At 43.7% G+C, this 14,798-nt stretch overlaps 1 protein-coding gene across 1 annotated transcript in view; it reads right to left on the bottom strand.

Moving 5' to 3' along the window:
* The window catches only part of RYR2 (ryanodine receptor 2), a 3,071,198-nt gene that overhangs the window by 1,235,017 nt on the left and 1,821,383 nt on the right, over positions 1–14,798 (bottom strand). Inside the window, exon 61 of the mRNA XM_078648003.1 lies at positions 739–977. Coding sequence (XP_078504129.1) covers positions 739–977 — 239 coding nt within the window. The remainder of the gene's footprint in view (positions 1–738; positions 978–14,798) is intronic.

Below are 14,798 nucleotides of genomic sequence, written 5' to 3' on the forward strand. Positions count from 1 at the left end.
TGTCAATGCAACTTCCATTGGTCTCTGGAATTCACTGACACCAGAAAAGGTTAAACAAGGGTCCCTACCAGATACAACCTTTAAGGGCCCTCCAGCACCCTTTTGCTACTTGCCCATTCTGGCTCTACTGGCAGAATACAGTGAGATAACAAGGGTTGGAGTGGCAGGAGGCTTGCAGTATGCAGTCAGTGGTACTTTGCTGATCTTTTCCGCCTCTCCACCCCTGCTTTACTGTAATGTGGAGGATGCTGGGTGGGCAGATATTTAATTTGCCTTTATTTTATCCAGCCTATATTAAAACTGTGGCCACCAATCCCCAAGACAATGCCACTACCATAAAAGAGAATGCCATAAAAATACATGGTAATTGACATAAGCAGCTCAGAAATATATATTCAAATTTCAGTCTGGAATCTTTATAAACCCCTTTAAACAAAGACAAAGATATACAGCTTGAGCTGATTAAATCACATTAACAGTCTCTCCTTATGACTTCTTCTCAATCCAGTGTGCTTACAGCTCTAACATATTTCTGTCATGAAAATGAAAAATATATTCCAAATAGAAAAAACATCTGGATCAAGAACAGGATCATGCACTCTACTCTATGGTTGCATTGCAATACATGCAGTGTAAAAGCATAGTACAACTTACATCTGGTTATGCTGAAATACTGTTTATTATTAAAACAATTTCTCAATTCAATGAATGTAAGTTTTTTTTTATTTGAATACATACATATCAAATCTTCTCCAAACTGGTGCTGTCCAATGTGCTCAAAGAAAGACGATAGAACTGGCAACAGAGCAACAGTGGTGTAATTAATGATTTGTGTCACACCCTTTGGTTGGTTTCTTGTGTGAGTAAACTGGCCCTGCTTCAGGTTCTCTAGAGTCTTCTCAAGATCCTCAGCTGCATTGTCCAAAAATCCTCGAAGGGCCATTTTTACCGCCTCCAGACCAGTTTTCATCACAGTCCTGTGTAAATGTAATTAAACACATTGGATTGTATCTACTTTTAGCCATTACTTTTAAAACTGAAAACACTCGAGTCAGGTTAGATTAAGATCTGAACTGTATACAAAAGAACAGATGCTCACTAGGCATGTGTGTGTGTCTGTGTGTGAGTGCGTGTGTATGTGTGTGTGTGTGTGTGTGTGGGTGCGTGCATGTGTATATATATATATATATATATATATATATATATATATATATATATATATATATATATATACATATATATATGTCAATATATATGTCATTTAAAAAATTGTTTTATATGAACAAAACAGTGAAATTCGCCAGTTATAGTTATCTCAAGTAACGATAACTTGTACCCTAAAGTAACTATAACACACACCCCCACCATGCACAGTGCTGTCATCAATGATGTCATTTCAAATAGGGCAGTGATATTATTCATGGTGTCATAGAGCATGTAATGAGCGATGTAATATATGAGGTTACAAGCAGTGCATAGCAAAAGTGTTGGAGCCTTACTCCCATAAGAGCGAGTTAGCCCTTGGGGGAAAAAAAGTCCCTAGGCCACTCACAAAGCTCTATTTTCTGAACCTGGGTTATTTGGACATTTGCAATAGTCCCCTAAACCCAACTGCCCAGATATGCAAATATGTTTATCCTTCATTTTTCGAAACCTACCGAATAGATTTACACCAAATCACAAAAAGCATGCTTTCTGGACTAGGATGCAATTTCCTGCCACATTTGATGCAATTCAGTTTCGCAGTTTTTGTGGTAATGCTGTTCAAAAAAGTAAATGAAAAATGCATAGGAATTTTGCGTTATGGTATCCCTGCCCTCTTTTTTCTCAGCCCCGCTTGACGGATCAGCGCAAAACTTTCCATGCACATACTAGATAAAAAGAGCACGGTTGTGAAAAAGCACCAACATTATTAGCAAAATAGAAATGGCATTTTCTATGAAAACGCTGACCTAACTAGAACTACCCGGTGGTTTGCAATTATATGTATATTGTAAATATATGTATATGCAAAAAAGGAAGCAGAGAACTCTGCGTAGTTCCCAAGTTTAGGAGGAAAGTAGCTCCTATATAAAGCACCTTACAAAACCAGCAACACTCTGAATCTGCTCACCTCTAATGTGTGTTTATAGCAAATTGTTTAAGCATAACGTTAGCACAGTGACATCCAAAACAAGCTAGAAAGGAACAAAACATTTTGCCATTTCTACAGCAAATTCTTTAAGGATAAGATTTGCTAGTGTCATCCATGCCAAGCTGTAAAATGACAAAAGCCTTATACCAGAGGATTGCACCTCAGCTGGTCCCTTGAAAAGCACTGAATCTGGAGATGGACATCTGGATGAGCTGGACTCTTTTCATTAGCTGTGACTTGGACCACCACAAAATGCATAATTTTAAGCACATTCTGGTACAAATGTTGACAAGTAGGGCTTGGTAGTCAATGGTGTTGAGAGCCACTGAAAGATCAAGGAGAATTAGGAGAAAAGGGTTTTCATTGTCTGTGATATGAATGCATCACGTACCATTTGAATAGTGGCTTTGCCTGTGCTGCACTTTTGCCTGAGTGCAGTTTGGTAGTCCTGTAAGAGGTATTAGTATACTTATTCTTGTGTAGCATTATAATGACACTATTGTCAGAGATATTTTCCAGAAATATCGGATGGGTGCTTCACCAGTAGTTAGCTACCTACTTTGGTTCCAATTTTGTTTTTGATTTATTATTTTTTTTGCAATAGGAACTATTTTCTTAGTTTCTGTGCAGCAGGGATGTGCCACCTTAAGTGGATTAGGTGAAGGGTGTGGCTTATATATAGGCAATCCTCCAAATTCATCACACTGCTTTTATCATTTGTGGGAAGGTTTGTAGTTCCTAATGAAGGCTAGAGAACACTTAGGGCCTGATTATGAGTTTGGTGGATAGGATACTCGATCACAAACGTGACAGTTATCCCGTCCGCCATATTATAAGTTTTATTATGTCCAATGGAACATAATGGAACTCATAATAAAACGGACAGGATATCTGTCACGTTTGTGACGGAGTATCATATCCGTCAAACTCATAATCAAGCCCTTAGAGTCTCTAGGAAGCCAGAACCTGCTTTCGAGTCTGCTAGCCATGCTGTGGGGATCAGGAAACCTGGGAAAAATCTACTTCTTTTAGTAAGGGGGGTCCCTTAGGAGCCTGTCTAAGTGAGCCAGAGGTTCAAGGCATTCCACCTGTGCGTCAATATGGCTTCTTTATGTTTTATTTCGTAGTACGCAATGATAAAGACCCATATCCTGTATTTGTGACTGCAACACATTTTTTTATATTGTAGTTAACCACTCAGAGGCTTTGGGTCCGCAAATCGACAATGGATGATTGGGAAAAAGCTCCATTTCTGAATCAAATTCAAAAAAAATTTTAATGTCAGTTTACAGGTAGTCCAAGAACCTGTGGTCGCATTCTATTTGCAGATTAACAGTTCATATACTATAACTTTTCAAAAATTTCAAATTCACCCAATACTTTTTGTAATACTAATTTCTTGATACCCACTGAATGGTTTACTCCAAAGTAAGCAAAAGCAATTCCTTGAGTATAATTTAAATTTTATTCTACGTTTGGTATATTTACATTCAGCCATTTTTTCTGTGAATGAGAGCAAATAATTATATGGCAGTTAAAATGAGAAATTCGCGTTTTTTGATCATCTTCACCTCATCCTGATACTTCTGCATGAAATTTGCATTGCTGTACCCAAATTGGATGCTACCTTATTTTTAAATCGTTTTGTGCAGATTTGCCTAATGGCACCAAAACCTAATTATAGTTACAGAGCCACTATCACCAACTATAGAACATACCTATCTTTATCAATATCTATACACATATATACCAGATTTTATATAGATTGGTAAAGTGCTTTTCATATTTCTTAAACGTATCATCATAATTGATATCATCATATCACCGTATCATCATAATTGAAGCTTTTGCAGAGCTTTATCATTTCCATTCCTTAATTACCACTTCATAAAATATAAATTAAAACCAGAACATACAAATTGCAATCAGCCAATGCTCATTGTTTCTTTAATTAGCAGTCTATTTGTCAAAGCAAAATCCAAATATTCTAATTGCAATCAGGGCACATTATTTGCTCTGCCTTGAAGATAGTAGCTTCAATAATGATTAAGCATACCCACTGTGTTTTGTTTATTCAACAGACTATCTAGGAAAACTTAAGATTCCAGTTAAATTCAGGGTCCATTCGTACCTCTGCTTTTCTGACAGCAGCTTCAACAGTCCCTGATCTTTGTTAGTTAGAATGTGATATTTAAGAAAGAAAAGTTTGTTCTCTGTGAGGCTCTGTATTATTAGTTATACATTTAAAAATGTTTCTCTTCTTATAACATCCGGCAATCAAACAAGATTACGAAATATTTGACCGACTGCTTTAAACAAACCTGTGTTTGAAATAAAATGCATAGTTGTTATGTACATCAAAATAATACATATATTTGTAACATAAAAAATACATATTGGGTAACTTGAGTAACAAGTTCCGGTATTGCCATCTAGGAGTTCTGGTGACATTTACAAACCACTCTGCCTTCATGTTACAAGGTTATCCGTTTGGTATATCTCAATATATGCAGTGCATACACTGTTTGATTTTTACCTGTCTTAACACCTGGCATACTGCTGAAGTCTGCGACTGGAAGCCTCTAGCATTTCACATTGTTGTAACAATGGCACTCCCATTGTTTATGGTTTCATCCGTTCTTGTCAATAGGCTCAGCCACAGAAGTAAGGTAGGATTTTTATCTAGATAAGTGAAGCAACCCTGAATGAATTTGGTAGATACCTGCAAATTCTGGAAGTTCCTATTACAGAAATGCAAAGAAAATGTGTGAATTTAGGCAAAGTTTGAAAAATGCAGGCTATTGTGGATAACAAAAAAGTGTTGGATCCGAACAAGGCACACCACCCTGGAATCCCCTGAGTGTCTAGTTTAAAAAATATTTTTCTGGTTGGCGAGCAATCCCAAGCCAAAAAGCCAGTGCTACCCACAATGCAAAAACGCATTGGTTTTGAGAGGATAAACACTGATCTGCCCTTGATGAGTTTTGGGGTCTTTCATATCACTGTCACTAGGCCCATACACACAAGTGGTAACCCGGGTTTATCGGACGACAAGGGGAAACACTGGGTGGAACGAAATTTGTGGATTTCCACAGACTTTGGATCATTCCCTCACAGAAATATAAGGAAAATGAGTGTTTGTAGCCAATGTTTGAGGCTCACAAGGGCTTCTGGGTAGGAAAATGATGTGAGGTTTGCTTAAGTCACACCACCCTAGACTCCCCTTAGTGTTTAGCTTTCAGATATGTCTGCATTTGGTAGATTTCCCAATTTGCGGGTGATCACTGTCCCCCATTTACATCTATCTGCTTTGCAAAACAAGCATCAGTTTCGAGTGGAAAAAATTGATTTTTCCATGTTGTGTTTTGGGGCCTTTCTTATTGCGGGCAGTAGGCCCAACCAAATAGGTTGGATAATATTCTTTTTAGGAGATGTGTGGGAATGCTGGGTGACAGGAAATTTGCGAATCACTGCAGATTCCAGAACTTTCTCTTGCAGAAATGGAATGAAAATGAAAATGCATGTTTGTAGCTAATGAGGTTTGCAAGGCTTGCTTCTGGTTAAGAAATTGTAATGTGATCCACTTATGTCACACAACCCTTGAATATTATCGAGTTTTCAAAAATGTCTTAGTTTACTATGTTTTCCTGGGCGGCGGGTGAGCCTAGGTTTTGAGTAGTAAAATACAATCTGTCCATGTTGCATTTTGGAGCCTTTCCTGTTGAGGGTCTGGGCCCACACTGGGCCCACCAAGACAAGTGGCTTAATGTTTTTTATCAGGATAAGTGTGGGAAAGATGAGTGGTAGGATATGTGTGGATCCCCACAGCTCCAAGAACTTTATCTCACAGAAATGTGAGGAAGATGTTCCTTTTGCAGTGTTTCATGTTTGAAAGGCACTGTAGGTAAGAAAATGTAGCAGGATCCACACAAGCCAGACCACCCTGGGTGTCTAGTTTACTCCAGGTGGTGGCTTCGTTAGAGCCCACATTATCCAGCTGCTCATACTGTGGAAAAACCTGATTTTTCTGTGTGAAATGTGATGTCTCATGGTCACATTGTGGGGTATATTGTGTCACAGGCGCTAGGCACATGTCCAGAGATAGAGTATCAATTTTATTGGGAGACATGCAAACCCAGAATAGTAGAACATTTGTTATTACTAATTGGATTTCTCTGCATTTGAAAAGTACCCTCTGAATTACATATTACTATGGATAACCTCAGATTCGAGGGTGCAAAATAACCACTGTTCCTAAGGTAAGTACCTTATGCAGTTTTCGGAAATACTAAGGTTTCCTTCATACTCATTTTTCATTAATTAGATTTTATCATATGCATTGCTGCATGGTTGTTACACTATTAAAAATCCATATAAGCTACAGCTCACTTATCAGCTCTAGGCTTTGTGTGTTTTTTTAAAACCCATTAACTCTTGTGACCAGAATGGTCGGATGTATTAAACAATGTAGTGCTTTTGTAAATTGGACATTTTGACAAAAAATCTCATGAAAGCCTTATCCTCAAAGGCTATTTTTTCGTACTCATTTTCATTATGTTTTTTTAATTTGAGCATTAGTTTCTTTGGGAAAATATTCAGGGATCTACACAAATGACCCTTACTGAATTCAAAATTGTGTTTACTTTTCAGAAATATATAGCTGTTTGGGATCCTGCATGGGTTGCACACCTGTTTCCACCCCACACTGCAAGTAGGTTAAAATCACAAAAAAATAGGAAGCATGGACTACCTCTGAGACAAATGCCACAACTGTGTGAAAATAACGTTTTCTTGACACAGCTCTGCTTGTTCCCGACAGCCGGGAGGGTGGTGAATTTAGCAGAGCAAACCTTTCATTCATTGGATTTTTAGGAAAAACCTATACACTTTTTTTGCACAGCACTTTTGTCCAATTTTCCCCAGACATTAAGCATATTTTGACAATTTGGGGAATTTTTTAAATCCTAGGTACGTTTAGAATTCCCAGAATGTTGGAAAAATGAAAAAAAAAAATAGTGTGCATATTTTATGTGGTAAAAAGTTATGAAGGTGTAAGCATGAATACTCCAAATAACAAAAAAAGAGCTCAGCACTAGCGTGGACAAGCCTCAGCAGTTAAGGAGTTAAGGACAACCCAGGACAGGAAAACGGGGAGAGAGGGCAGACGTGAAAAGAGACACTGGGAAAGAAAGAAATAGCAAGAGAAGGATAGAGAAAGATAGGGAGGGGAAGAGAGAGAAGTTGAGGAGACAAAGTGGAAGGCATGGACGGCAATGCCCAGATATATAAAGGCAGAGAGAGAGAAAAAGAGGTAGAAAAGTCAAACTCAGGGAGTTAGACAAAGAAAGAGGCCAGTGTTGACAGAGCAAAACAAGGAAGAAAACAGCCAAACAGGAAGAGATGGAACAGAGAGAAAGGCAGGAGCGACAAAGGAAAACAAAGTCGGAGAGAGGAGAAGAAAGACAGTGAGAGAATGAAACAGATGTGAAAAGAGATACAGGGAGAGTCAGAAATGACCAAGACAATCAGATACAGATAGCAAGAGAACAGAAAAGAGGGAGGGAAAGAGGGAGGGAGAGAGGGAGAGAGAGAAAGACAAATGGGGAGAGAAACACAGAGTGAGAGAGAAACCGAGAGAAAAATAGAGACTGGGAAAAGAGAGACAGAAAGAAAAGGACATGGAGAGATAGGACGTTAGAGAAAGGGAGAAGCAGAAGGACAGAATTAGGAAGAGACAGAAAAAGATAGGAAGAGAGGAGGATAAGGAGCCACAGAAAGAGACAAGAGGTGATAGGGACTCGCTGAAGGGCAGCAAGTGAGGGAATGAAATAGCCAGCTGGAACACTGAACTGCAGCGACTTGAATATCTATCTATCTAACTATCTATCTATCTGTCTATCTGTCTGTCTATCTATCTATCTATCTATCTATCTATCTATCTATCTATCTATCTATCTATCTATCATTTATCTATCTATCTATCTATCTATCTATCTATCTATCTATCTATCTATCTATCTATCTATCTATTCATCTATGTATTTATGTATCTATCTATCTATCTATCTGTCTATCTATCTATCTATCTATCTATCTATCTATCTATCTATCTATCTATCTATCTATCTATCTATCTATCTATCTATCTATCTATCCATCTATCTGTGTGTGTGTGGGTGTCCCTGCCCATTTGCATGGCACAATCTGACCCCCATACCTGGGACAAAAGTGAGTTCTGAGCTCAATCTCACCCAGTCTATGCAGGGGCAGCAGTTGCGGACTAAAAAATATCTTGAACCACTGTCTCTGTGAAGTAATATCAGTTTGAAACATTTGTGATGTAGATCCTTGCGTGTATGCTGCCGTAAAGACAGATCTCACAATGGACACTCAAAATTGCCAGTAGTTTTCTGTCGATTTCCCTCTATTTTCCTGTCCACAGTTAATGTCATGTTGCCACAAAACTGTTCCGTGAATAGCTTAAGAAAGTGAAACATAACACTAATCACATGAAACATAGCACAACGAGAATCTCCTAAAGTACTCCAAGAATAAATGATAAAAGCACAAACATAGGTGTTACAATTGGGGGTCTCTAGTTGGCAGTGGTATGTACCTTTGACCAAATAGGGACCCTTGCTTCTAGTCAGGGAAAGGGGATTACACTCCTGGATAACTCCTGCTCACACCCTTGGTAGCTTGGCATGAACAGACAGGCTTATATCAGATGCAGTGTGTTAAGCATTTGTGAACACATACAGTAATACAGTGAAAAAACTACAGATGGACACCCACACCAGTTTTATAAAAATAAGTATTCTTTATATCGACTTATCAGAAAACCATAAATGGCAAAAATCCACAATACTGTAATCACAAATAATACTTCAAGATGGTAGAAATAGCTCAAAAATAGGTAATTCACTTAAAAACAGTCTTTAGCAACAGATAACCCCAACTGAATTTATCACAGCGTCGAGGTCAAAGAAATCCCAAAGGTACTGCGCCGACCACAATGTGCCCGGGGTCGGGATCGGAGTCAAAACAGACCCACAAAGAACAGTACCTTGGAAAAGCGAAAACAAAGACTGCTCACGGTGTCGGGAAGATGCGGCATAGTTGGCACTGAAGCATCAGTTCCTTGCTTCGGGGGAGGCAATGCGTCGGGTCCTCGATGCTTGCGCAAAGTAGGGGGGGCGTCTGTTCCTTAATGGAGAGGAGATGACGTCATGATGGCGCCAACCCCATGGTTCCATACGATGTCACGATATCGATGAATTCTTGACCACCCACGTCGAGGATCGGCTCCACGATTATGTTGGCTTTGGAGTCAATGTGGCACAGCAGCAAGAGTCAGACCTACGTTGCAAGTCGGAGCAGCGCTCACAGCTTATGGCAGGTTACGATGTCCCTCGCTGGCGTCGATGTGGCACAGCGGCTGGCGCCAGGTCTACGTTGTAAGACGGAGCAGCGCTCATGGCTTTGATGCAGAGTGCGGCGTCGCTCGCCGGTGTCGGGGTTGCAATTTCGTTCTGTAGCAGCTAGAACAGCAAGTTCCAGATGCAGGCAAGCAGAAGGGGTGAAGTCTTGTATCCCTGAGACTTCAGGCAGGAGGCAAGCTCAGATTCAAGCCCTTGGAGAAATATTCTGCAAGATGATAAAAGTTCCTTAAAAGTTCCTTCTCCTTTCCTTGGCAATAAAGAAACCACTGCAGGCCACCCAGCAAACAGCACACTGGCAGAGAGGCAGTCCAAACTCCTGCAGCTTCCTTTGTTCTTCTCCTTGGCAACGGTTAATCTTGTTTTCCCAGAAGTGATTTAAAGTCCTGGGGTCCGGGCCCAAATATTTATACTGCAAAATCCGTTGTCCTCTGAAGGCAGAGGGTCCTGTACCTAGTTCAAACCAGTTCTGTCAGTGCACACCTTCTTCCTTTTTCGGGATGGGCCAGGGTCCTTAGACACACCACAGGAGGTGGAGCCAGCATTGTGGAAGGCAGGCACAGTCCTAGTCAGGCCCAGGTGCTACTCCTCCCACCACTCTATATGCAGATAGGTCTATTCAGCCCTGTGCTGACTCACCCTGTCTCCCTGAGCCTCTCCAGCCCCTGTCACTCACAAACCAGACATGCAATGTACAAGCTAGCAGAGGTAGGCTGGATGGTTACGTAAGAAAATACCCACTTTCTAAAAGTGGTATTTTCAAACACAGAATGTTAAAATCAACTTCACTAAAATATGTATTTTATCATTCTGAGTTCAGGCATACTAAACTCGACATTCTACCATGTTCCCTGGATCAGTTAGGATTATAAGATGTTTTAATAAAACGGCCAGTTGTAGCCTATGGGGACAGGTAGCCTTGCAATAGTGAAAAATGAAAATGACTGTAATTTACTATCAGCACATGCCAAACACACCAGGGCATGTTCTACCTCTTGTATACAATGCACCCTGCCCTTAGGCAGTGCTTACTTTTTGCCGGTGCTTTCCGGTGCTTAGCATCGGCACTTGGTTTTCAGGGCCGGGTCTACAGTCTGCACGCATCTGCGCATCGATGACATGATGTTGTAATTGCCGGTACGCTGCCAGTGCTGACTCAGTGACTCGGAGTCGGCGTGGAGTGTTGTTCTGGGTCTCCTGAGTGGGTCCCAGTGTGCTTCGGTTGAGTCGGTGTTGATGTGTGCCGGTCTGGAGCAAAGCAGTTGAATTGCTGCATTTGTTGATCACAATGATGACGCTTGTCATAACATGGCGGCGGGCGGGCGTGGCTTTTGGTTCGGTGGACTGCGACTGTTGTCGGTGGTGGGCGGGACGTGGGAGCGGTGCTGGGCGTGAGTGTCAGACATTGATTGGGTGTTTGGTTGTGCGCACTGCGCGCAGATATCTTTCCATTTGCCAGTGCCAAGCCCCGGTGCACACACGAGTTGGAGCCAGCCAGTCAGTCCGACCATGTTGAGGGCCGGCACCACCACCATGCGGCTCCCCGCCTGTTGATGAAGAAGTGCCCCGAGGCCCCGGCCGACCACGACGAGTGTGACCGTGGGTGCCATCATGCCACCTGCGACATGCCGAGTTAGTGAGTCGCTTGGTGGTCTGTGGTGGCGTGTCGGGTCCCGGGGTGGCTCCGGATCCATTCGGTGGTGCCCTGGTCTGTTCCTGGCCCTGCCCCGGCCCACAGTGCACAGTCATTTCGATTCAATGTTAATCATTGTGTCACAGTGGGTTGAGACTGGTGACAGTTGTTGGGGAAGGGAGAGCCGGCCCGGGCCTTAAAGTGTCATTTGTGGTGTATCGGTCCTCACGGGATTCGAGTTCAAAGATGGCGATGCATGCTCCTGCCGCCCTGGGCTCAGCTGGCATGTCCTGGTGGCGGCTGGCAGCCGTGCGTACATACACATTGTGGGCCTGGCCGCCCATGGTACACATTTATTTTGGTATATTATATATCACATTGGGGCCGCGTTGGTCGGGGTTACGTTGTTGAAGGGGGCCCTGCCTGCCCCTTGAGGTGTCCTCAGTCGCACTCACGGGCCACCCCAGGTGGGTACTGAGAGTGCTATTGTTCCACACTCCTAGTGTAGTGCACGGGGGAGACACACCACTGCAAAACTTATCACATTGTTCGTTCGTTGCCACTAGGTAACCTGAGTTGACACTGTCGATCCATGCACCAGCGGTCTTGCGTTGTGTCCCTCTTGATTGTTGGGTGTGCACGTCGGTCAGCGTTGCAATGATTTTCGGCATGGGAGGGGGGGCATCTGCCTTAGCGCCACCTTCCGGGATCCCTTCTGGTGAAAGTTCATTGTTATGTCAGGGTTGGCAGCTGTGATGTGGGGTGCATTTTTGATTGTGCGTGTCAGGCGCTGGGGGCCTATGTTTAGTTCTGATTTTGGGTTCCGCATGGAATGTTGCTTTTGCAGAATAAAGGGTATGGATTCATGGGGGTTTCATCTATGCTTGCTCATGTTTGCTGCTTTGCTCTTCTTGGCACCAAGTGGAGAGGTGGCACAGGTTGAGCTTTCTGTGGTTTTGTGATTCCCACTTCTAGAAGTTTAACTTGTGGTGTCATGTTGTTTGGAGATGTAGTTTGGTATTGTTTGTCATCGAGGCATTTTGTATTGTCTGGAACACATAACGGGTTCGGGGTTGTTTCCAACAGTGCACCAGCAAGGGAATTACTTGCTCCTCACCCCAAGGCATCTTAGGAGAGCACTGACTTCGGTCTGGCATTCAGTGTCGGGGCAGGGGGTGGGGAGGTAGGAGGCACCACCGAGGGGTTGACTTCGGAAACGCACGGACGCCCACCTTCTTGGCCTCCTCCTTGGCCTACAGCGTCTGTGGAGTGGGCAGTGCCTTACATGATTTGGCAGAGCAGGTGTTGATTTCCCGACGACCTTGACGGGATGAAGATTCGCATTTCGATTGTGCATGCACTCTGACTCTGCCTGGGCTGGCTTGGCCTGTTGATGGACGCGGACGCCGTGCACATTGTTATCGGGATGGGGCCGGGCCGGCCTGTGTTAAAGTTGGAGGCCCTGCCCGGCTCCTGCCTTTGAGCTTAGTAGTATCATGGATGGCCCTCCCCTCCTAAACAGTTTGCTGCTTCACGTTGGTGGCTATCTGGGTCGGAGTCGGTGCAGAGTTTTGTCCTGGCCTGGGTGGGTCTCCGTCCCTCCCGAGTCCCTGAGTGCTTTGGCTGGGACCGCCCACCCGCCTGGGTTGAGTTGTTGGATGCCAGTATGCAGGATGGTGTATGGGCTATGCGGCGGGCCGCGCGGTGCATGCAGAATATTTCCGATTGCCATCACGCCCCGGCACTCCCGCACCCCACGGGCCATCGGCCGGACGATGTTGGGCCCGGGGTTGAGGGGCCCGCGCAGGGCGTCCTGGGGAGGCGGTGGCATGCAGCGCCAGGCAGAGTCTGTAGTCTATATACGGTGATGAATGGAGGCGGTGTCCCGTGGCCCCGGACGACTTGAGTACGATAGTTGTGGTAGTGGCCAACCGGGTCCGTGGCTGTCTGTGAGTGCCGCCGGGTAGGGACTGGGGGTTGCCTTGGATGATTCTATGGGGGCTTTGTGTGTCTTCAACACATTCAAGTGGGAGCAGAGGTGTTCGTGTTCGACCATGGCCTCCCTTGGGGCCACCATTGAGCAGCATGCATTGCAAGTTGTGGTTAATTGGGAAAACACCAGTGTTCCCACACGTGCTACGGGATGGAATTGCTGTTTTTGGAAGATTGTGTTTTTAAATGATAGACTTTGTGGTGAGGTGGAGACGAAGCCGGACCCTTGTTGTCTGGAGTTGTGGTCGAAGGTGTGAAGGAGTGTCGAAGGGTCAGCGGATTGAGGTTTGACGTCCTGTTGTTCTGGCAGTCCAGGTGTTCGGATGCTTGGATGGACCCTAATATGAGGAATGGCCCAGGTTGAGAAACGGGTCGGGTTGCAGTTTTCTACAACCATTTTAATCTATCTCTTCACTCTCTCTCTCTCTCTCTCTCTCTCTCTCTCTCTCTCTCTCTCTCTCTCTCGCGCTCTCTGACCGCTTGTACTATATAGACCATGGAAATTGTGGAGTTTGTTTGCAGGCCCCTTGCGTTGCTGGTGCAGTTCAGGTGTGTTTCATGATTCTATTCGGATTTTCAGTTTTGGCTGGTGTTTTCACAGCATTTTGGTTCATTTTGTCACATGGGCTATGTGGAGGTTGTCTATTTGATCTTGTGGACTGTTGGAAAGGTCATACCCTGCCCCAAGGTTGTCCTTTCCCCAGGTCAGCACATGGAGAACTGGAATTGTCCTTTTCAATGCATTGGTGATTTTGGCTGATGTATTCCAGGGCTGTGCTTTGGATGCACTTTTGATTGAATATTTTTCGGAATTTTCACGGGGCAGGGGAGCCTCCTATCAAAACCTTGCTGTGGGGAGGGCTCCCTTGCTAGACTTTTTGCAGTGCCGGTTGAGGATGTGGGTGGAGCTGGTGGAGGAGGTGGGTGGAGCCAGTGGATGAAGTGGGTGGAGCCAGGGGGAAGTGGGTGTGGACTCCGACAGGGATTTGAGCTCCTGCAATTAATATTTTACAAATTAAGCACTGACCTTAGGGGTGTCTGATATGTAGGAGATGTAGAAAAGGGAAGGTTTAGGGACTGGTAAGTGTGTGCACTTGCCAAGCCGACATGGCAGCCCCAGGCTGCACACAGGCTCTGCAATGGCAGATCTGAGTTACACTTTACAAGCTGCTTCTGTGGGTGGCACAATCAATGCTGCTAGCCCACCAGCAGCATTTGATTTACAGGCCCTGGGCACACATGGTGCACTATACTAAGGTCTGACAAGTAAATCAAGTAAGCCAATCATGGAGTCACTAATCAATTTAACATAGGGAGCACTTGCACTGTGGTACTGAATAGCAGTGGCACAGTGCCCAGAGCATCTAAACCAGCAAAACATATCTAAAACAGAGGTGGCAATCAGTAAAAAATAGAAGCGAGACTCACTCCAATGGTACCTGGTCTAGCAATAGGGAAGCCATGGAGTAGACATTTCCAAAATGTAAGTAGACGGTTGTAATAAAAATAACAAGACTAATGTAGAGGCTAGATCACAAAGCATCTATTAACTTGACTTTTGCTTCCCATCCCTAAAAGGAGGCTGATATATCTACTTCAA

This window comes from Lissotriton helveticus, chromosome 6 (assembly GCF_964261635.1).
Source record: "Lissotriton helveticus chromosome 6, aLisHel1.1, whole genome shotgun sequence".
Lineage (NCBI taxonomy): Eukaryota > Metazoa > Chordata > Amphibia > Caudata > Salamandridae > Lissotriton > Lissotriton helveticus.